At 33.2% G+C, this 24,346-nt stretch overlaps 1 protein-coding gene across 1 annotated transcript in view; it reads left to right on the top strand.

Annotated features, from left to right (window-relative positions):
- The first annotated feature begins 7,048 nt into the window (after window positions 1-7,048).
- Window positions 7,049-24,346, top strand: part of LOC143240839 (uncharacterized) — a 62,716-nt gene continuing 45,418 nt past the window's right edge. The window contains exons 1-4 of the mRNA XM_076484006.1: window positions 7,049-7,283; window positions 11,957-12,065; window positions 12,438-12,514; window positions 14,639-14,773. Of these exons, the coding sequence (XP_076340121.1) occupies window positions 7,185-7,283; window positions 11,957-12,065; window positions 12,438-12,514; window positions 14,639-14,773 (420 nt within the window). The 5' untranslated portion in view covers window positions 7,049-7,184. The remainder of the gene's footprint in view (window positions 7,284-11,956; window positions 12,066-12,437; window positions 12,515-14,638; window positions 14,774-24,346) is intronic.

Below are 24,346 nucleotides of genomic sequence, written 5' to 3'. Positions count from 1 at the left end.
CCCCCTGAATTGCTGGGTCATACTTATGCACCACTTATTGATTCACTGTTGTGAAAACAACGAATAGTCCAACGGAATAACAATGAAAAAACAAACATTGTGAAACAGGAATTAACTAGGTTTATAGGTCAAAATTCAATTTCAAATACCCCGTCTGCCTCAAACGAAATAAGTTCATTACTGAATTTTTAAAAAATTCACGAGTTCATGAGTGTGTTGATCGGGTAGATATGTGTGTGTTGGTTGACACTAGTTCAACAGCTACAATTGTTTAACCTGACTTGGTTGTGAAAAACAGAAAATTGCTTCCAGAGGTAAAAAATAAAGCCGGATTTATGTGGACAACAAGAGAAAAATTCAAAGTTACCCTTAATGTAGAGAGGTTCTTTAATATTCATGATGTGTAACTGACATCATTCGGAGACATGGGTGTGAGGTTAGGCTAGCTTCACAGTCTATGCACAGGATGTCCTTGTGCAACACATAAAAGTACTTCACCAGAAGTTGAACTTCACAAAAGAAAGGCAATTATTGTAACACCAAGAAGTGAAATACTCATACTGAAACTCATTAGAAATATTAGAACCCAACACTCTAGCCTCTCCTGGAAGATTGAGGATTGGACGAGCTCTTGTTGATATCAAGAATAAAGATATCATCATTAGGGCCATGAGCCAATAAATAATAAAATTTGAATCAAGCCTGAATAGCACATTGCAAGATGTGAAGCTGTACAGATAGTACTTCCACATCAAAGAACATCGGAAGTGGCCACCTTTCGAACAAGATATAAGACGTCTGATGACAAATTCCCACATATGGACAACTTACCACCTCACAATAGCCATGGCAGTCTTTCAGATGATCACTACCACATGTCACATGTTCACAGAATGTGAACATATCTTTTCTGGAGGACCTCATGTCTTAGGCCAAACCAATAAATTATCCTATACATTTGATGCCAGAGATGCAATTCTAATATACCAATTAACTAGACGACTCCCGTTTGCAAAACAGACTGAGGCTTTCAATAAGATAAAAACCGTGAAGGAACAGTGAGTAAAAAAACAGAGGATTACTTCTTGGGCATCAATTTTTGTACTTATGGAGAAAAAGGATACATTCATAAGGTTTTGCATGAGCTACTGAAAGGTGAATGAATGAACAAAATAATACCTACACACTGCCAATTATTTACTCTAAGTTGGATGCTTTATACGAATCAAAATGCTTTTCAACTTTGTATCTGAGGAGCGAATATTCGTAAGTACAAATTGACAAAGGAGACAGGGAGAAGACATTCTTTACTACAGGAAACTGGATTAATGTAATACATAAAGTACTTCATGGCAACATTGCTTTTTTTTTTGGTCTACATCAATGACGTAAATGAAAGAATGGTTACTAAATTACTGAAACTTGCTGATGATGTTTAGGTCTTTGATGTTGCTACCTGTAAAGATGATGCTGTTGACTTACAAAAGGATTTAAATATTTAATAAGTTAGGTGAATAAATGACAAATACCTATCATTAATGATAAATGTAAGGCAATGCATGTATGATATCATAATTTGAATTATAGGTATAATACTGATGAGAATTACGTCGACGTTTGGGTCCGCCATAACCAAGCGTGTTAAAACGTGCGACTCGTAATCTGAGGGTCGCGGGTTTGAATCCCGGTCGCACCAAACATGCTCGCCCTTTCAGTCGTGGGGGCGTTATAATGTGACGGTCAATCCCACTATTCGTTGGTAAAAGAGTAGCCCAAGAGTTAGCGGTGGGTGGTGATGACTAGCTGTCTTCCCTCTAGTCTTACACTGCTAAATTAGGGACGGCTTGCACAGATAGTCCTCGAGTAGCTATGTGCGAAATTAAAAACAAACAAACGTCAACATTCTTGGTGTAATAATTGATCAGCCTCTTAAACCATCCAGGGTGCTGTTGCTAATGATAAGGCAGGTAGGACTTTAGATTGTATCTACAGGAATAATGAATACAAGTCTAAAGAGGTTATAATTTTTTTTGTACAGATCGGTGGTAAGACCACATTTGGAGTACTGTGTTCAGTCTTGGGCTCCTGACCTTAGGAAGGACATTGAGTTGTTGGAAAAGGCTCAGAGGAGAGTTACTACAAAGGTACCTGTGATGGAGGATTTGTCATACGAAAAAAGGTTAAAAGCTCTCAAATTGTTTTCTTTTGAATAAAGAAGAGTTATGGGGATCTGACTGAACTTTTAAAGATTGTTAAGGGAATTGATAGTGTTCAATTGTGTTATATCAGTACTAATTTACAATAAGATTTAGATCATTTAGTGAGTTGGGAAAATAAACGACAAATAAGTTTTAATTATGATAAATGCAAAATAATGCATATGGAATAACAAGTTGAATTGTAAGCATAATATTGATGAAAATAACCTTAAGTGCATCATGAAAGAAAAAAATATTGGTGTAATGGTTGATGGGTCTCTAAAGCTATCCAAGCAGTGTGTTGGTGCTTGTGGTAAGGCAAATAGGATTTTAAGTTGTATTCACAGAAATATTAAATATAAGTCTAAAGAAGTTATAATTTCTTTGTAAAGGTCACTGATTAAGCCAAATTTGGAATATTGCGTTCAGTCTTGGGCACCTTACCTTAGGAATGTGTGTTGGCATGTTTTGTTTCTATTGGAAAGCCACATCGAGTTATCTGCTGAGTCCACCGAAGAGAATCGAACCCCTGATTTTTGCGATGTAAATCCGTAAACGTACCGCTGTTCCAGTGAGAAACCCTTACTTAAGGAAGGGCATTGAATTGTTGGAAAGTGTTTAGAGAAAGGTTACAAAAGTAGTGTCGGGAATGGAGATGTAGAAACCTCTCAAATTGTTTTCTGTTGAAAAAAGAAGTGTTCGGGGGGAATCTGATTAAGTTGTTTAAGATTGTAAAGAGGATTTATAGAGTTGATGTATCATCTTTATTTCATAACGGACAAAATAGTAGAACTTGGGGGAACAAATATAAATTTTGGCAAAGTAGGTGTCATCTTCAGCTAAGACAATTTTATTTTTTCTAATAGGGTGGTTAACTTTCAGAAGGGGTGCTTATAACTGTGATAGAAACAATAAGTTTAAGGGAATTTAAAGGGAGACTTGTTAAATATTGAGTGATAAGGAGCGACTTCCAGTTTTGTTTTATATTATTATATGTTTAGTGGATAGAACATCTCAGATGGACAGTTAACTCCCTTGTTGTCTCCAAATCTTATTTTCATTAGAATTTAACTTCTTTTCAGTTATAACAAATATCTATAGTAAATAACTGCATTGATAAGAACATAAGTAAAGTGTGAAATTGTGAGAAACATGTTATTCATTAAATTAATGAAATATCATAATTTTAGAATATTATGAAGCCTCGGTTTATTTGTTTGTCAGTAAGTACAAAGGTACTGGGTTTCAGCCCTCCGATAGCTCTGCATGTAATTCAACAAGCAAGCTTTACACGCTGCTAAACGACGTCTCTAACTCATAAAACTCTCGAATACTTTTAGCAATTATAAAGTATAGTGTTAATTAACTTTTTAGAGGGATCACGTGACACTATACGAGAACAGATTTTCACGGTTCGCTGATATCTTTATTATAAGTATCACTGTACTTGTTCTGCAGAAACGAAGGGTCAACGTCTTTTACAAAGTTAAATTTAAAATTGAACAAAACAATTCTATCACCGATCAATCTATTTTAGTGAATTCATATACACCAGTAGAGGAACTTCGCTTCGCCTACCGTGAGAGAAGCAAGTTTTAGTAATTACAGGCTAAATGAGCACAGGAATGTTAAGGTAACTAACCAGCAGAAGACACCAAGCAAGATAAATTTTCTTCATGCAATGATTCAAAAAATGGGAGGTTGTGTCATATCATGTGAATTTTTAAAATATATATATTTCGGGGTTTGGGTGAAGAAGTTAATTAAACAGCGCTCTCTGCAGACAAAGATATTCTATATATCGGCGTATCCTTAAATAGGAGGGGTGCAGATGAAGATAAAGTGATAAAACAATCATAATAGGGTTTCAAAATTCCACCGGTCGCACCAAACATGCTCGCCCTTTCAGGCTTTGGGGTATTTTAATGCGACGATCAATCCCACTATTCGTTGGTAAAAGAGTAGCCCAAGAGTTGGCGGTGGGTGGTAATGATTAGCTGCCTTCCCTCTAGTCTTACACTGCAAAATTAGAGACGGCTAGCGCAGATAGCCCTCGTGTAGCTTCACGCGAAATTCAAAAAAACAAATAAAATCCCATTTAACTGCGGCCAGCATATTCAGGTGGTTAGGGCGTTTCATAAACCCACTCGAATATGACCCGGCATGGCCATGTGGTTAGGGTGTTGTATAATCCCATTCAACTGTGGCTGGCATATTCAGGTGGTTAGGGCGCTTGACTCCTAATAAGAGGGTTGCGAATTCGAATCTTGGCCCCACCAAACATGCTCGCCTTTTCAGCCGTGTGGTCGTTATAATGTGCTAACGATCCCACTATTCCTTGGTAAAAGAGTGACCTAACAGTTAACAATGAGGGTGATAACTAGCTGCCTTCCTTCTAGTTTGTCACTTCTAAATTAGGGACGGCTAACGCAGGTGACTGTCGTGTAGTTTTTCGCGAAACTCAGATCCGTTAGGAAATGATCAGCTTCTGCTGGACACTTGCTGAAGTATTTCGGCATTTTCGTCGTTTCACTAAAATTTCGTCTCAACGAGAAATTATTTAGTTTCCCTAGATTTCCCCAGTTTGTTTGTTTGCTTGTTTGTTTTTGAATTTCGCACAAAGCTACTCGAGGGCTATCTGTGCTAGCCGTCTCTAATTTAGCAGTGTAAGACTAGAGGGAAGGCAGCTAGTCGTCATTACCCACCGCTAACTCTTGGGCTACTCTTTTACCAACGAATAGTGGGATTGACCGCACATTATAACGCCCCCACGGCTGAAAGGGCGAGCATATTTGGCGCGACGGAGATGCGAACCCGCGACCCTCAGATTACGAGTCGCACGCCTTAACACGCTTGGCCGTAGATTTCCCCAGAAAGACGACTGAAAATTTTGCCAACAGACTTCCTAGAAAAATGGCTTTGAGCTAACAAATTTAATATTCTGTGGTAGAAGCTTCACAATGTCCTTTTTCTGCGACCTTTCTTCGTGAAACACGTTACATCAAACACGCTGATTCATTCAAACACTACACGCGAACCTTTTAGCATTCGTTGAAACGCGTGAAAGTGATTTTTTTTTTTCTCTTTCCGAATCCAAACAGGACTCCGCAAGACTGTAGCATCTTGTTACTGTTTTCCTTTAGCTTCTCACGTCAAGCTTTATGTGAATCATACATACTCACGGTTCAGTAGAGGAGGACCAATAGCGCCCGGATGTGACGTGTATTATTATTGGGTGCCGAATATGTAACAATTACGCAACAATACTTTCCTGACAGGCCAGGTGATTAAGGCACTCGACTCGTCATCCGAGGGTCGCGAGTTCGAATCTCCGTCACACCAAACATGCTTCCCCTTTCAGCCGTGGGGGCGTGATAAAGTTACTGTCAATTCCAAAAAAGAGTAGCCCAAGGATTGGCGGTGGATTGTGATGGCTAGCTGCCCTCCCTCTAGTCTACACTTAAATTAGGGATGGCTAAGCATGTAGTCCTCGCGTAGCTTTGCGCGAAATCCAAAAACAAAACAAATTAAGGTCGTCATCGCACAGACAATTAAGGCTTCACCTATTGCTCAGCTGAAAGTCTGAGGGACTATGGAACTAAAAATCGAGCTTCGATATCCACAATGGGCAGAGTACATATAACTTATTACGTAGCCATGAGCTAAACAGCGAAAAAATTGGAATTATTATTTTATTATAAGTTACAGCTTCTTGGTTGTAGTCGTATGTTTTTGCGTAAAGCTACACTGGGTTAGCTGCTGTGCACACCGCTTGGAATAGAACTCTGAATTTTTGCTTTGTAAATCCGTAAATTTAACGCTGACCCACCGAGGAATATTTACAGTGAGGATGAATATTTTAAAATTAGATACGACGCTTCTAATACAGGTGTAGTCATTCTTAAGTGCACTTGACAATGATTACACTAATGATCAAAACGTCGTATGTATTTTTAAAATGTCCTTCCTTACTGTAACTTGTAATAAAATAACGAATAGAGAATTTTCTTGCTTACCCTCAGTGGACCCAGCAGATATCCGATGTGGCTTTGCAAAAAGAAAACACACTCTTGCTTACATTCTGTAGGTTGTAGAACCTCAGAAACTTTTTAGGTGCTCCATTAAGTCAAAATACTTTGTAGTCATAAATTTAGCATAAAAAAGGCATAAATTATTAACTTTTTGTGATATTCATACAAGCAAAGTACTTTTCTTACAGTAATTTGAAATTATGACCCGATGAATTGTCATTTGCTTTCAAGTCCCGTCTCAATTATCAGTTGATTATGAAACAAAATTTTGTTCTGAATTGTTGGAACTCTTAACTTTCTGCATTTGTAGTTGTTAACATTAAAAATTAAACCTTTGTGAGTGTTTTTCAAATAATAAAACAAAATGCATTGTTCCATATATATCATGGCCTTCAAAATTTGAGAGTTAACCTTCAAGTTTTTCTTTATTATTGTTCTAAATGTTTTCTTTTAATTATTATTATTGTAATTCTGCAAGTTTGTTTCAGATTTCGTGTTTCCGTTACCAAGATTTCCATAATCAAACTGTTTTAGACCAAAAAGGTACATAAACTAACGCAATGGGGCGGTAAGCAGGAATGAAGCCTGTAAAGTCACGTGACCAACTAGCGGAAGTTATACATGTATTACGGTGTGGAAGTGAGTTTGCGTGTTCGATAGTTCTCTTACAATAAGTATACTCTCCACAGAAGATAACAGTCTTGCGTAACTATATTAGAGAAAATGACATTTACTCATGCTTATGTCCTGTTTCATAGATAGAGTAAAATGTTTTAAACTCCGTAGTATAAAAATCGAACATGGTAAATGTAGGCTAGGTTGAGAAACCACACTAAGTCACTTGTACACATGCAAGTTGAAGCACGCAATATGAACTACACTTATTAATAACGTGTGTCAATTTTAAACTCTAACCTATTATTGGTAATTGAAACACTATGAAAGAAAGATAAAGATGCCTTTAAAAACTGTTTTAAAAAATTTTCTCAATCATTTGGAGACATTAGAGGCTCGACGAAAATTAGGTGATGACCTGTATGAAGTGGAATTTCAGGTATGGTACGAGCTTCGGTACATTCCGATGGTTGAAGATAAAACTTTTTAGTATTAAAAATTTAAACTTAAAACTAGTGCCATTAACGCACTCATTGTTGGTTATTTTTGCCATTTCATGGTATATAGTAGAACTTAGAATCTGAATTATCTTATTAGGATTTAACGTTTTTATACAAAACAGTTTGCTATATATATGTTTAGATTAAATTCCAAACTAAAGACATTTTCAACTCGGGCAATACAGTTTGTGTAAAATTAAAGAATATTACATTTTTATTTACTAATTATTGAATTATGCTGTAGTTTGTCTTAGAGATGTGAAATTGTTAGTACATTGAATTTGAGAACAGTTTTAACAACTGTATTGTTAGTTGATGTTAATAGTATGTATTCGTTAAGGCTCATGTGAAGTCCAGTCCACATAATTGTAATGATTTGATTTATTTCTTCATAGACGTTTACTACAGCTTAAGTACACTGGTAGGCCTGACTTAAAAAATAATTGGTAAATTCTACAATGAATGTAATGCTTGACTTTGAAAAGTTTTTCTTGCTAGATTACATCACCAATTTAATTAACAAATGCTGATTGATTCTCCTTCATTTTCTAACTGACCTCAAATGTACAACATGTTCATTCACATGGAACTATATAACAAACATCTCATTGATATTTTTATAGTACTCTTTATTTCTACCTAGTACAGAAAGCTTCTGGATTCTACAAGGGACTTCACTGAAATTTCTATAACTTGTATCATGAGGGTGTCATAACATACTTCCTCTAGCAAGCAAACATCTAAATTAAAACATTAAGATACAGTTTACTGTAGTATTTGACAACTAAGTAGGCTTCTGCTAACATTAGTTAATGGTAAAAAATGGTGACATTCGAGAGATGCTTTTTTCTTAGTTGTTTGGAAAGTTTTGCCTTTTGTTGTTTTAAATACATGTTCAAACACTAGTCATAAATTATATAAAGAAAGTTTTGTAATTGATACAAGTTCTGTTAGTTGTGGACTCTATGTGAGGAAACATAACTCAGAAGTACTTCATCAGATATATATATATATATATATATGTATATATAAAAGAACCAAAACAGCCAATAAGTTAAATTTCATTCAATCCTTTGTTTAAACAATTACAACATCAGCACTAAAAACAGTGTAACCCCCTCATATTTACAGTTTAAATAATTGAAAGTGACTACACATGTCCTGTTTTCAGTTAAACCATTTAATGAGTTTTTTTAGAAATTTGGTCCACTTCCAGTTTATAATTTTCTCATTCAGGATATTAGTAAAAAGCCTGACAAAATTCCTAGTTATGTTGAATATCTGAATTGAATCATCTACAACTTTTCTAAGCTTTAGAAGAAACAGGTCTAATACTGTAACTATTTTCTCTTAGTTTAAGTTACTTAAAACATGTATCATTCCAAAAGCTCTCCATTCCTTCCCCCTGTTGATTAACTAATTTAGTAGAGAGAGCAATAATGCTTGCAGTTTTTGAAATGAACTACCTTCTATATACAGTTGCAGTGATCTTGTTAAATTAGAAAACTAGGGAATATAATCATTTAAAATTATTTTGTGGGTAAATAATGGCTTCAGTGGACCAAATGGTCACCTTGCTTTACCATGTGTTCTTATGCACTATAATTACTTTCCTAGTACACCTAAAAAACTCAGTTGCAGTTGAAGATTGTATAATTTTATCAGAAAAAAACACATCTCGGTGTACATGTGGGTAGGGGTTACCACGAAGTGCATAGCTTTACATTTGTTAATATAACAGCATTTCCAGGGGCTAGACACTAAGGAGTGTGCAGAAGCTAATTTTTCAAGTCATTATGGATTGCATTCTCGAATGTTTATTGGCTGACACCTGTTACAAAAAGCATGTGATTGCTGCACCATTTGTGAAAACCACGTCCGTGACTGTCCACAAAACGGATATTGATGTACTATTGATATTCATTGAGTAAGTGTGCTGATCTTGAATTAATGAAGTAGTGTTAATACACGAAAATAGAAAATGGCTGATAAGTGGGAATCACGTGTCGTACTCACAGAAATTACCCTCAGTATCGATGTGGTTACAACAGTTTAGACCCCGAAGTCAAAACGGCACGAAAAGCAGGTGGGAAACAGCCACAGAGTGAAATGAAGGCATGAAGAAAGAAACAAAGAATGACTGATAACATTATTTCATTAGAAAGTGATGAAGATGAAGTGTCTGTCGATAATTCTGAATATCACTTGGATTTTTTATACTAAAGGAACAATGTAGATCATCCGAGAACTCAAATGTAAAAGCATGACATTGCTGTTGTACTTCATCAGGGTACAGGAATGTTGTCTATTCAACTTGGCAGTTCCTCGGTATCAAACTTTACATATGAAGAAGTTCAACAGAAGGCATCAAGTTTCAATGCTTGTGACAAAATCTATTGATTGTTTATGTTCTAAATGATTGTATTAAGGATTTTTTGCACCATGTTACTCCTAGGAGATCCAGATGGTCTTATAAATGTATTTGTAAATAACATTTGTAAGAAATCTGATTATACAAAACTATTTTTGTCTGTAAACAATGTCCAACAACCTCTACCAGAGACATTCATTCAGGGACAAGTTGTACTTGCACTGCTATATTAGTCAATGATATTCAAAGAAGTGATGGAGAGATTGAAGATTGGAGAACAAGCTTTTGAAACAGTTAGATGGCACTTTCATTGATTGAAGTCTGGGTTTCAGCTAGAAATTTACAGTATGATCTGTACAACATTACTATAAGTGGTAGAGTACCAATGATCAAGATGATGAGAATTATACCACTAATTCAAAGGTCAAGGCTTTCATATCCACTCTGAAAAGAAATAGTGAAGAACACAACAAACTATGGTTGATCTTAACTAAAAGGCTTAGCAGGTAAGTCAACAACACAACATCACATGTACATCTCCTAAGTTTACTACCATGTACTATGAAAGTAAAAAACTAAATCTGAATATCTTTCCATAAAACTTTGGAACTTTAGTTCAATTTGAAAATGCTAAAAATAAAGTTTTAGTTTATTGTGGAATGATATTATATGTTAAGGTCTATCATACAGCTGAAATCCTGGGTGCCTGGTCCGTAGAACCAGTGGTCAAATTAATTTTCTGTTTTCTAGTTCAGATACTTATACTGTCAAGTGTTTGTTTTTAATTGTCAACAGAATCAGTTGTTTCCATACTCTTAGCATCATAAGCAAAGTTGAAAATATTATTGTGTAAAAAGCTATCCAGATTGTTGGGATAAACTGTAAACTGACTAAGTCTCTAAACATAGTGTCTCTAAAATGTTATTAAGTGTATTATTTCTTCTGCTTTTATAGCTTGAGTAACTTCTTGATGATGTGAAACCCACTTGAAATAAAAGTGTATCTCAGAACAGCTGTTATGGGTATTAACACTTTTATTGATAAGGATAGTACAATGTTTTGACCTTCCTAGGTCATCTTCAGATTAAGAAAGAAAGAATTAGAATGTGATTGTTGATGGACATGTCTTAGGGATGAGAGTGCAAATGGGTATGGTATTGTAGGGCGTGTTGCAGGTGGATGTTAGGTTATTAATTAGTATAGGTATAAAGGTGTTCTTTTATATTGGTTTAATTTTGGTTTTAGTTGCTTTTTAGTAGGGCTTCTTTGACTACATTTGTTTCTCTACTTAATATCTGGATGTTTTCTATGGCTATGTTGTGTTTATTTGATTTACAGTGTTTAAAATGTGTGAAGGTGTTTTTTTTTTGTTATTTGAATTTAGTTTCCATATTTCTGCTTGTTTCTCCAATTTAGAAGTCATGGCAGTTTTAGCATTGTATTTTATAAATAATGTTATTGTTGTATTTGTCAGTGTAGTTTTTACATAGTATGGACTTTAGATTTATTTTTGAATAAATTTGGTGTTTGCTGGAATGTTGTGTTTTGTTATAAGTTTTTTCCAAATGTTGGTTATTTTTCACTGATGTCTGAAACGTGGTATGCAGCAGTATCAGGTTTTGTAGTTTGTTGTATCTAACTACCATGCCAATATTTTTTTTTCAATCATGTTATAGAGTGGATTCTGTATTTTATTAAGCATATGACCCAAGTTATAGTAATCCATGTATTTTATCTTTCATTTACTATAACTTACAAAAATCTATTCAATTTTGTAATTGATCAAAATAATTCAATGATAGTTAACATCTAAATATACCCAAAAATTCAATGTTGTATGGAGACTACTAATTATACTTACCCTTTCCTTCTCAAGAGAAGAGATCTTAACCCATCTTTGAAAGAAGACTTTCTTCTTTGAAATTGTCCTACTATCCCTCTTCTGTGCCTTTTCTAATAAGTTTATATCATTTTGTAGATAGAGAGACCAAAACTGTACACATTACTGCAAGTGAGGCCTAATAATAAGTATTAAATATAGTAAACTTCTATGAAGATATGTTTTGGTGAGAATAGTCAACTAGGATGTCACCTGTGGTTATTGTATTTGTATGTTCTTTAATTAATTTAATCAGCCATCAGTTTACTGTTTATTCTACATCAGTACTTTGGAGTATGTATTGTAGATATATTGGTCTTTCAAATAGGGGCCTATAATATCACTTTTTTTTTTTTTTTCAGAACTTGAAAGAGTTGACAGAGAGATTAAAGCATGATTCTAATTATGCCTGCACTCAGGGAGAAATGGACGTCAACAAACGAAAAAACAGATATAAGGACATATTACCCTGTAAGTGGATAAAAACAACAAAATAACTATATGAAAAATTAAAATATTGTATTAATGCTGTGTGTTTCATAAAGTTAAGATACTTATGAGGTAATGTTTATATATCTTTAATTTTGTAATAGTGATTAATAGGACCTTTTCCTTACTGTGAAAGTTGTATTAATTATTCCTTAATCAGTTTGTGAGTCCTAAATACTGTAGCAGTAAAGATGTTTTGTGGTCTTAGTTTTTGCATGGAACTGATACTGTATATTGCAGTGCATGTTGGCATGTATGCATTTGTAATGTTACTGTTATGTTTGTTTTCATAAAGTTCTCAGTTTCTTTACATAAAGTGACTTATTCTAAACATTTGTTGTTGTTTTTTTCTAGATGACCACACCAGAGTTACACTATCAGAGTACCCAGGTGTCCCTGGCTCAGATTATATTAATGCAAACTATATTAAGGTAGGAATATTGTACTCTGCTTTTTGTCACAGAAAAATCTTGGTGATGAGCATTATGGATATGATAGAGATAAAAAATGTTTTACATTTAAGTTCTGAGATTTTGAAATTTTCATTGCCTCGTGTTTTAATCATCATTGTACAACTGTCCTCATAAATATTAACATGAGTACCAGTTTGTTTCCTAATGTAATAATATGAAAGTTAACCAATCATGAGTATCAGTTTGTTGTCTGATAATGTCATAATACGGAAGTTAACCAATCATGAGTATCAATTTGTTGTGTGATAATGTCATAATATGGAAGTTAACCAATCATGAGTATCAATTTGTTGTGTGATAATGTCATAATATGGAAGTTAACCAATCATGAGTATCAATTTGTTGTGTGATAATGTCATAATATGGAAGTTAACCAATCATGAGTATCAATTTGTTGTGTGATAATGTCATAATGTGGAAGTTAACCAATCATGAGTATCAATTTGTTGTGTGATAATGTCATAATGTGGAAGTTAACCAATCATGAGTATCAATTTGTTGTGTGATAATGTCATAATGTGGAAGTTAACCAATCATGAGTATCAATTTGTTGTGTGATAATGTCATAATGTGGAAGTTAACCAATCATGAGTATCAATTTGTTGTGTGATAATGTCATAATGTGGAAGTTAACCAATCATGAGTATCAATTTGTTGTGTGATAATGTCATAATGTGGAAGTTAACCAATCATGAGTATCAATTTGTTGTGCAATAATGTCATAATGTGGAAGTTAACCAATCATGAGTATCAATTTGTTGTGCAATAATGTCATAATGTGGAAGTTAACCAATCATGAATAACAGTTTGTTGTGCAATAATGTCATAATGTGGAAGTTAACCAATCATGAGTATCAGTTTGTTGTGCAATAATGTCATAATGTGGAAGTTAACCAATCGTGTATCAGTTTGTTGTGCGATTATGTCACAATGTGGAAGTTAACCAATCATGAGTATCAGTTTGTTGTGCGATAATGTCACAATACAAAGATTAACCAATCACAGTTCAAACAAAGACCAGTATGTCCTTCATAAAATTAAAGGTTTAAGAAACTTGTGTATTACATTGTATATGACATGAACACATTTATTCAATATATATATAGATAGGTAGATAGGAAAATAACAATGTAGAAATATAAAACCAACATAACTGAGTAACAATAAATAGAAATTCTAATACCTGTATAACATATAACCTATAAGTAGCTTTCTACAGTAGTGTAAACTAACAAAATCATTGAAGAGAGAGATCTGTTATTTATATACCAACCAGTTTTATTTAAGAAATTCAAATGTGAACAGGAAATGAAAAGTAAAAAAAAAATTACAGAAACTAATTCATGATTTAATTCGTAATTGTTTCTATTTCAGTGAACTTATCAAACTCTAAGCCTAAATATTAGTAACAAAAAGATGACATTTCAAACATTTTAGAAGACGTGTTTCACTACAGTGTATTAGGTCAACGTTCATTTAACATAATTTTATTATTTTCATTATTATATTTATAAAGTTGAAAAAAAAAATGTTTACTAATAAAGCTTACAGTTTTGATAAGGGTTTTTACCTGTAACACTCAAAGTTCATAACAAGTCTTCAATTGAAGTCATAACTCATAACGTCATTCAGAAATGTAAAACTTTTAATACCTTCAAAGTGTAAAACAGAAAAAATGAATTTATAACTTGTGGAAAAATTCAAGTGGAATAACCAAACACAGAAGTACAAGTGAATTATCAGATAAATTTCCATGTATAGTTTTTGTTTTATTGATTTATTGTCTTTGGATAAAACTTATTTAAATGGGGATTTTTATATGTCTGTCAATTACTCCTTAAAGGTGTACACCATATTCTGAAAACCTTTGGGGAGATTTTGTAAATATAGTCTTTTTGTTACAAAATAAAATGTATATGTTCTAGTACTTAACATTTTCTTTTTTATTATTTAGGCACAAATTTTAATTTGCTATGTGTAAGTTCCTAAAACTATAATACTGACTTATGTTATATCCTTATTTTTTATATATATTTTGGTGAGGAAACTGAAATCCAGATTTTTTTTGCTTATCTTTTATAGGGAGCCAGTGGTTCTATGGCATATATTGCATCTCAAGGACCATTACCAAACACTGTGGTAGACTTCTGGCGAATGATCTGGGAGTGTGAGGTCAAAGTAATTGTGATGGCCTGTAATGAAAGAGAATCTGGGAAGGTGAGTTATGTTATAGTGATAATTGCTCTTGAAAAGTGAGATGGATATTAATCCAGTAAGTCTGTAATGAAAAAGTTACTGAAGGTAAGATGTGGTATAACATTATGTATACATCGCTTTCTGCCAGTAACACATTCACCTCTGTGACACAATAGACTTGTAAGCTACTATAAGAATTCTAATCATAGTGATAGATCCTACATGCTTAGCCTGGCCTCAAATTTATTTGTACTTTCAGCCATGGAGGTATTATAATTTGATGGTCTATCCCACTATTTATTGGTCCACAGCAGTTCATTAGTTTAGTTATGGGTGTTGCCTTTCTTGTGGTTACTAGGTTAAAATTATGGACACTGACAGGAAGCCTCATTAGCTTTGCAATAAATAAATAAACTTTATGTGCGTATCTATATGTTGTTCTCCTGAAACAAAGGTTAAACCAATCACGTTTTTAAAATGATATTATATTAACTTGGATTAACCATTAAGTTGGACTTAAATATAATTTAGTTTATGCTGCAGTATTTCAACTTGCTTTTTATATACTAACTTTCTTGAAACAATATTTAAACAACATAGGAACTGAAACTTTATAATTTTACTTATCACAAATTAGTCTCAACATTCACTAAACCCAGCACAATAATTCACTTAAGGGCACTAAACTAAGGTACACTATGCTGCAACATAATCATAATATAAAACAAGGCTTACTCTTGCTATTTTCTGTGGCACAAAACATAAATATTAAGGTCAAAAATATTTTATAATCATCATGAATGAACTCCAGTTGTGTGTAGAAATAGCAAGTTGTTTAGTTTACAAGGATTCTTAAACTTCCTATTTGTGATTCCAAATTATTTTATTTAATTCATTTAAATAGCTTCATACTTGCAAGAAAGTTTTATGATAAATCATATGACACACTGTTAAGGAATTGTAAGCCTGATGCTATAACTTACACCAATTAAAAAACAACAACAAAGTAACGATTCCATATGACCATGTCTGCTGGACAAATTGAAATATAAATAAATTCACTAATTATTTGGTAATTTAATATTTTTGAGTCAACAGTGAGCAAGATTTAAACCCAGGATTGCTCGTGTATAACAATTGAGCTGCATATTTAATCCACTAGCAAGTGCTGGTAAGGCACTTTTTTTAACAACTTTTTATCACATACATCACAAATCAAAGCTCATTTTCATGCTTTATCTGAGGTTGTGAGATGGCCCCTTAGTGGGTAACATTTTTTCTGTAATAAGTTTTATATACACACACACACACAGTTCTTTTTTTTGAGACTCCAACAAATACAGTTTTAAACTGGAATTGCTCATAACTAGAATGTTGATCTACTAACTGGAATAAAGGATTATTCAACCAGTAATTTGTAGTAAGACACTTTATTTATTTAGGAACTTAGGTTTACAAAATTATATAAAATGAAAATGTATATGAAGAGAAACTTTTGATAAATTTGCATTTTTTTTTATGCCAATATTTATAAAGTAAAGAGTTTCCTGGTTTCAGGAGTATGTTTAGTCTGAGAAGTTTGTTTTAGTTAGTTTTCTAACTGCTTTTTGTGATAAAAGTTTAAAGTGTGTTGTTTTGTACTGAAAATAATTTTAAATGGCCATTTCTAATTCTGTGCTCCAAGTTTTGATCAGATCATCTATGATTGTGGTTTTAGCCCTCGCATAACTGATATTTCTGTACCATCCACTACCAATGATGTCTACTTATTGTATAATATTAAGTAATTTAATGTTGTTTTTTTTAGTATAAAGAAGTGACCAAAACAAAAGTTGTGTTCTGTATAAAATACACAGAGGACCCCAGAAACAATTATTAATAGTAACTGCAATATTTCTGGTATTTTTTTGGTGACTTGTATATTATTGGGAATCATTTAGTATTAACTGTCAAAGTCGTGGAACCACAAACTCTTTAGTTTGTGAATAATTTGTAAAAAACTGTGTTAAAAGCTGTAGGTCCTATAGAACCCATGGAATATATATGTGTGTGTGTCAGATTTCATCATTAAAACATTATTTTGATATTTTGAAACTTTTCTTTGCGTGTATTGCCACAGTTCCCACAACAAGAACCTTATTATAGGTTTGCCATAAGTAAAGCAGTTTTTGGATAAAATAAAGGAATAATTAATGAAAACAAGACTTTGGAGAATGTGTGTGATAACGTAAGGGTACTTGTACATTAAATGTTTAACGAATGATTTGTTGATTACCTATCATGAATTCTTAGGCCTTGTAATAATTGTATTGTTTTGTATTTAGTTATATAGTCAAAATAAGGGTGTATTAATGTTGTAATTCTTTGTTTTTAATCAGATTGTCAGATTTTGATACCTATAAAAAGTAGAATTGTAAGGAAATTGCTGTTATGGGTTTATTGAGCAAGTAACTGTGTACGGTTCTGATTATTTTGATTGTCCATGAAGCTTTATTCTTAAACAGTTTATGAGTAAGTCAGTTTCATAAAATTCTAGTTGAATATTTGTTTTGTAACATTTCATAATACTAACTACAGGTCTAAGGAGATGCTCTGAAACTGAGAGAATATTTTACATCATTTAATAATCACATGAAATATGTAACAGAAGATGATAATAAATTGAAGGAACATAATCAACAAGACAGGTCCTTTCAAGAAATCAATCAGAACAAATTTACCAATAATATGTAGAGAACTATACAAAATTTCAGCATCAAAATAATTTTAAATAAAGTACGAGATGCTGTCATAAAAACATGAAGCCTAGATTCTTTTAAAACCTCACATACTAAGCTCACAACTTTTTAAAAGGCTACAAATGCCAAATTTGACACAGTATGTAAAATTATGTATGTCAAATATATCACAAAACAGAAATATTGTTTGAAAAGAGAACAGTATTGACAAGGTTAGAGAATGACCCATTAAACTAAATGGTTCATTTACCAGATTAGTAGTTTATATGTTAAACAGTTAAAGCATCCAGTTCTGTCAGTTATTGCCATTTTGAGAATGATAATCTATGTACAGTGGTATACATGATAATCTTTGTGAAGTGGTATACAGTGCATAATTTTGAACATAAACTCTGAAATATTGCTGCCTTTAGTGATTGTGGGTAACTTGATAATCATGAATTGCAAAAAATTCAATCAAGTCAGTATAGAAGAAAAAAAGCAATAGTTTCAGAGGTGGTTTGGTACATACAACATGCAACAAATTGAATGGTCCTCAGTCCACCATCCAGTTTCTTCTGCTAAAGACTGTAGTCTCAGTTATTAAATGGATCCAACTTGAAATATGAAGACTAGGTTTCCAAAGTTCTCTGACCACATTGGTCTGATGACGGCTATAATAGATTATTACAGAGACTGTCAAGGTTATGAAAATTGTTATTGTTTGTTGTGAGTTACTTGTTAGTGGATGGTTGGAACCTTTGATCTGTGCATTAAAAGGAAGATATCTCAGAAATAGCAATATGAATTATTATTATAACAAAATATGTTGAAACAATTATTGTTATACTAGGTTCATTACCACAGTTTAATTATCCAGAGACTGTGTCACCTTCTGAAGTTGAACCTCAAATCAGAAGGACTTAGCATTCTTATACTATTTAAGTTTGTGTCAACCTAATGAGGTAAAACTGTAGGAATGATTTTATTAGGATGCCGTGGTGTAAAATGAAGATAATATTAGTTGAAATTATGATTAAGGCAAAGTTGTTGTCTCATATGTAGAACTTCAGTGTTTTCGGTTTTGGTTTGTGTAGACTTGCTATAAATGAGAGGATTATTTTAAATCAATGAAGTGCCTTACTGACAAAGATTCACTAATCAATGATCAACACTTTTAATAAAATAACAAAGGTAGCTGGTAGCTACAAAATAACAGCTGACAAAAAACTGTTGCCAAGTTTGCAGTGCATACTTTAAACAAGAACAGAATGCCAAAAATCATCACAGAGAAACCATAACATAGAAGCTGATGACTTGGATACATGCCAAACCATTGTAGAAAACGTTGCATGAATGAAAGTATTTATATGTAATATATATGTATATAAAGCTAAATTAAATTGAACTGATTCCAATTAATTTATTTTGAAATAAAATGCAACCAATTCAAAGCCATTTAATCAATCGAAATAAGCTTTTAAATATCGAGAGAAACTTCAAGGAAATCAAATCAATTTAAAACCGTTTCATAAAACAAACTGCACAAATTTAATAACTATTTATTAATTAAATTATAACTAGGTCTGATTTATAGATGGGCGCTTCTATTTAATCATAAAGGCTTAAGTTTTCTTGGTGGTATCATCCATCGTTTTACAAGAAATTTGTGAAAGTCTAAATACATAGACCGGATTGGCTTATTACAGTCCTTATTTTTAATATCCCTTTGGTGTTCGTTAATTGGTAATGTAGTTTACACCATGTAAATGTATTTGGTAGGACATTATTTGCATTTCTTGTTTATATTTACCCGTCTGAGGGTCACATAACATCCAGAACAAGAGGTGTGTTAAATTATAGTGAGTGAAATATGTCGAGTCTCAATTTATAGATTAGACACAACATCAGATACGAAAAGTAATTTCGAAATTACTTCAAATATAGTTTTTTTTGTGTTCTGAGCCTACTTTTTGATAGTTAAGCTATATTAATATTTCAATTTAGAAGTTAGCTAGTAAAGTAGGCCTAGAATATTTATAATGTCTCTGGATGATCTGACGAAAAATATTTTTAAAGTCTGTGGATATATAAAAGTAAAATAATGGATATCGGCCTGAATGGGACAATACAAGTAAGCAGTGATGAATCATTGATTCAGTCAGTACTTTAGAATCGATAGAGTTACCGTTAGTCAGTTTAGTTCAGTTGAGTATTTGGATCAACGTTATTTATCGTGTATGTTTAGTCACCCGATCCTTGAGCCATTAAAATGTGTAAGTTAACTTTACTGTAGTCGTAATATTATTGGTCTCAACTTCATTTGTAGCCTTAGGCCTACAAGTTACAGCAGTGTAAAGGCAGCATATAGAAACTTTTAAGAAGGAACAAATTAACTTGTTATTTGGACTGAACATCGAATTATTTTCACCAAATAATTTAGAAGAACCCGCTAGAACAAAGACGAACGTCACAACAGTAGCGATTTTACTTTAATTGTTTCTTAGTTGTAATATACGACGCTCTTGTTTTCGTCAGACACTAAATATAAGCGTTTATTTGTTATTTCACAGATATCAGTACCTTAAGATAGACATTGAGCTCATTGATGGTTCATACTTATTTTAATAAAGCCTAGTTTCTGTTATTTTATTGTAAGATTCGATTTCAGCGATTTTATTTTGATTGACACAATTATAAGCATGAACAGTATGTAAATTAACCAAACAACACATGAAATTCTGGTTTTGTATTCGCATAACTACCGTACAAAATAAAATTTTGCTGCTTTCAATTAAAGTATATTCCAGTTTTACGATTGTTTCACCATGTTTGTTTTTCCATAGCGTAGTGTATTTGCCTCTCCATTTAATTTCGACAGTTAGCCAATATTCATTGAGTTAGATTCGTGTAAATCTAATAACTGGAATGGTAATGGGCCTTTATGGAATCGAGATTGGTTTGAAATACAGACAGACCATCTAGTAGGAATACAAATAAAGCACCACATTGTTGTTATGGGTTTTATAACTTATCCTACCTGTAAATGTAGATTGTTATTAGTAGTGTTGTAATAACTTAAATGTTATCAAATTCTTTATTTTAAATTTTGGAGAAAATGATTGAAAGGTTGTCTTACCGAAAAACTTTATCTTCACGTATAAAATTTTAATAATTTAATTTTTATAGTTATTACAATACTAGTAATAATAATAAATATTTAAAGGTATGGTAACAGTAATAAAACATAATACCAAATCAACCATACACGAAAGTTCGTTTCTGAGAATTTCTAGTACCCTTGCGTGACTTAAGTAAGTCAGTATAATTGGTGTTTTTTCCGTGATACAAGATTACTTTGAGTCTGGCTTTATGACATATCTTAGTTAGCCATAGTACCAAATTTATATTTCATGGTGACATTGATCAAATTTATTTTCTGACATTCGTCAGTAACTGAATAAAATGGGGAAAAACAATTTATCGTTGAAACGTTACTTAAACATGTTCAAGTAAAATAATATACAACAGGAAAACCAGCAGTTCATCAGATAAAGCCTAGATTTACTCATTGCTTTACTCTAGTAAATGATACACCTGTGGGTTATATAATAGATCAACGCGCATTTGGCGGTCCGGGATTTAGGTTGGAGAAGACAAACGCTAGTATGTCAGTATACAAACTTTTGATTTCTAGTCTGAATCTGGTTGTTGACCAACATAATTCTAAAAACTCTTGTTCGCAAATTGTAAGATTGATATTTTAATTCATAGTCAATAAAATACGATGATAATGTTTGATTATCATCAAACGTTTGTTTATTTGTTTTTATTATAAACTTACGTTTTTCAAAAAAAAAAGTGTCGATTTGTAGACAGAATTGTTTTTCATTTTCCAGGTGGAGGCGAGTGCCTTCATCTGCGGACGCCCATGCTACACAGGAAACCCTGTATAATGTCAGAAAGAGTATTACACGCCCTCATAGTGGTGGCTTATAAATTTTGTGTTAGTTTTCTTTTCATCACAGTTAATCGACATGTGCATAGAAGGGTCTGGTGGTTAGGCCGATCGACTCGCATTTAACGGGTTCGAATACTGTCGTCAAACATGATCGCCTTTTAAGCCTTGTATGGAATATAATGTAACAATCAATTCCATTACTTTTTTAGCGTATTCTAAGAATGGGCACTGGATAATGTTGACTAACTGCATTCTTTCTGGTTTATCCCTTCTAAATTGGAGACAGTTGTGTTTATATAAATATAGAGATAGAGTTATGTGGTCTATGTCACAAATTTGCAGGGTGTGGATGGATTTTCACCAAAGTTGGTAAGGAGGTTCATTGGGTCTGTGGGAAGATACATAAAAATTTTCAGTTTTGCAATTTCTCTGGGGGTTGTTTACTACTACTTTGCCATCTGTTGATAGCATGAGGGATTTTTGGGTCCATGTTGAGATACATGCAAATTTGTGGTTTTACATTATATGTGTGTTTTTGCATTTTTTTTTTACAATTATATATAAGGGAAGCATCTAAGACAAACTTTCATTAATCATGGATTTGCATAATTTCCATGTAGAAAATGGGTACTACAGCTAGTGTTAAATAGTTGAGTACCCATTCTTTAGAATTGAGATTGATCAGGAAAATGATAAATTATAGTTGTGAATACACACAGTAGAGGAGTTTTTAAGCTCCAACCAAAGTACAAATTCTCTCCTCTCCAGTTATACAGACAGCTTAGCACTGTTCCTAATTTTGAACAAAAGATCATATGAAGGTAATCTGTTGGCAGCAACTGCCTTCTGTTTTAGTAACACACATTGTATGAATACCAAATAGTTATAACATATCAAATTTAACTTTGTGATTTGAATGTATTGTATCATGCTGTTTTATGTATTGTTACGCAGTTTAACTTTCATGTGGGGCTTATATCTAAAAAAGTCTATATTAAGTCCTCATCCAGGGCCAATATAAGTTTTTCTTATACGAGGAGATTCTTTTATTTTTAGTTTTTGTTTCTCAAAATGGTTTTCTTTCTCAGTTATTTGAGTTTTAGGTTTAGATAGTTTGTAACAATCCAGATGATATGTTTATTAATTTATATAAATATGTACTGTCTATTGTCTCTCCTTGTAACTACTTTGCAGGGTGTGGATGGATCTTTATCAAATTTTGTATGGAGGTTCATTGGGTTCACAAGGGGATGCATGAAAAGTTTCAGTTTTGCAGTTTTTATATCCATTTTTACGTTTTTATTACCACTGCTTTGCCCCCTGTTGATGAATCTTCACCATATGTGGCCTGAAGGTTTGTTGAGTTCGTGTGTAGATACATGCAAATTACATTTTCACATTTTGTGTTTTGCATTATCTATGAGTGTTTTTTTACTGTTATTTTAGCTAGTTGTAAGTAATTTTCCCACTAAAATGTGAGTTTAGTGAAGAAAAGAAAGAATCCATGTACAACGAGAAAAATAAAGCTGACAAAAACCTAACATTTAAATATGTGTGACAAATGTAATTTTGACAGAATACAATTTTTGAAGATACTGAATAAACGTTACTTCTACATTTTTGGACACCTTGATTTTAGTTTTTCCTTCATTTACTGGAACATTCCTTTGTCACAATTAAAACTAATTTTATTATTACTTTGGATGCACTTATATGAAGTGCACTTTTGTTATGTATAACATTTCGGAATTTCGTTTAATAAGATATTGAAATGTTATTTAAAAACCGTAATTTACTGTGCATAGGTTATTACCTTGATAATACAATAGGGCTAACATCACAGGAAGTAGATGCTTATGTTGTTCCCTGGTGGTGATATGGTGATATTTGAAGCAGGATGAAAGCTAGCACTAATAAAATAATTTGATTTGCATATATGATTTTAATGAAAACCGTTTTGTTACAGTTTTCATTGTAAATAACCCCTCGGTGTGGATTCCTGTATGTGGTGAGGGGACCTTCCAGGGAAGGTTCTGTTCCTTCAGTTCACCTCCTCTGGAATCTAAACATCCACCCACGTGTTTGCCATGAGTGGCGACCCTTGAAGGGGAAGAGAGGATCCTGGTGGTTGAGGAGTCCAACCCTAACACACCATTTTGTCCTTGGATTCCTGTATGGGGTGGCCTCCCTTGGGTCAATTGGCTGGTCCACTTGGGCTAGGGTCAACCAAGTTCCAGTGTTGGATGTTCTCAATAGGTGCTGTGGACATTGTAGCTGATGCTGATGTTTGGGTATAGTGCTCACAAAACCCTGGCATTGCTCCAGTGTCCTTGTTTGACATTGTAGTGCATCCGCTCGTAGGGCTCCATCATGGGTGGGGTTAGTGGGTACCGAAATTTCCCTTTTTTATTATGGATCTTCCAAATAAAAACTTAAATAAAATAGTGAAAAACAGTCCATAGGTAAATGACCTATCTTCAACATCTGTGTAACACCTGTTGTATCTCATTTTCTTATCCTACATTCTCTTTCAGACAAACCTTCGGGCCAAATGTCTCCTTTTCATTCAGAAGGGACTATAGAGACTTGTTGGCTCTCCATAGTCAGTAAAGAAGCATCGATCTGGTGACATATTGGTGGAAACATCCACATCTCAACACAGTGAACTCCTCTTGCATTCATAGGTAATTGGGGATATACCTATTGTGGTTATACCTCATGCTACTTTGAATTCCTCACGAGGAGTTATTGTTGAGAGGGATTTGAAGAACATCTCCAAGTCAGAGATTCTCTCTCGTTTCTCCACTAGAGTTTCTGCAGTGAGGTGTATCTCTGCTCATAAAGATGGAATTACGATGTCGACCAATATCCTCATTCTGACATTTACATCACCACATCCACTTGCTACCATCAAGG

The sequence above is a fragment of the Tachypleus tridentatus genome, chromosome 13 (assembly GCF_004210375.1).
Source record: "Tachypleus tridentatus isolate NWPU-2018 chromosome 13, ASM421037v1, whole genome shotgun sequence".
In the NCBI taxonomy this organism is placed as follows: domain Eukaryota; kingdom Metazoa; phylum Arthropoda; class Merostomata; order Xiphosura; family Limulidae; genus Tachypleus; species Tachypleus tridentatus.
This window is presented reverse-complemented; position numbering and strand designations above follow the sequence as displayed.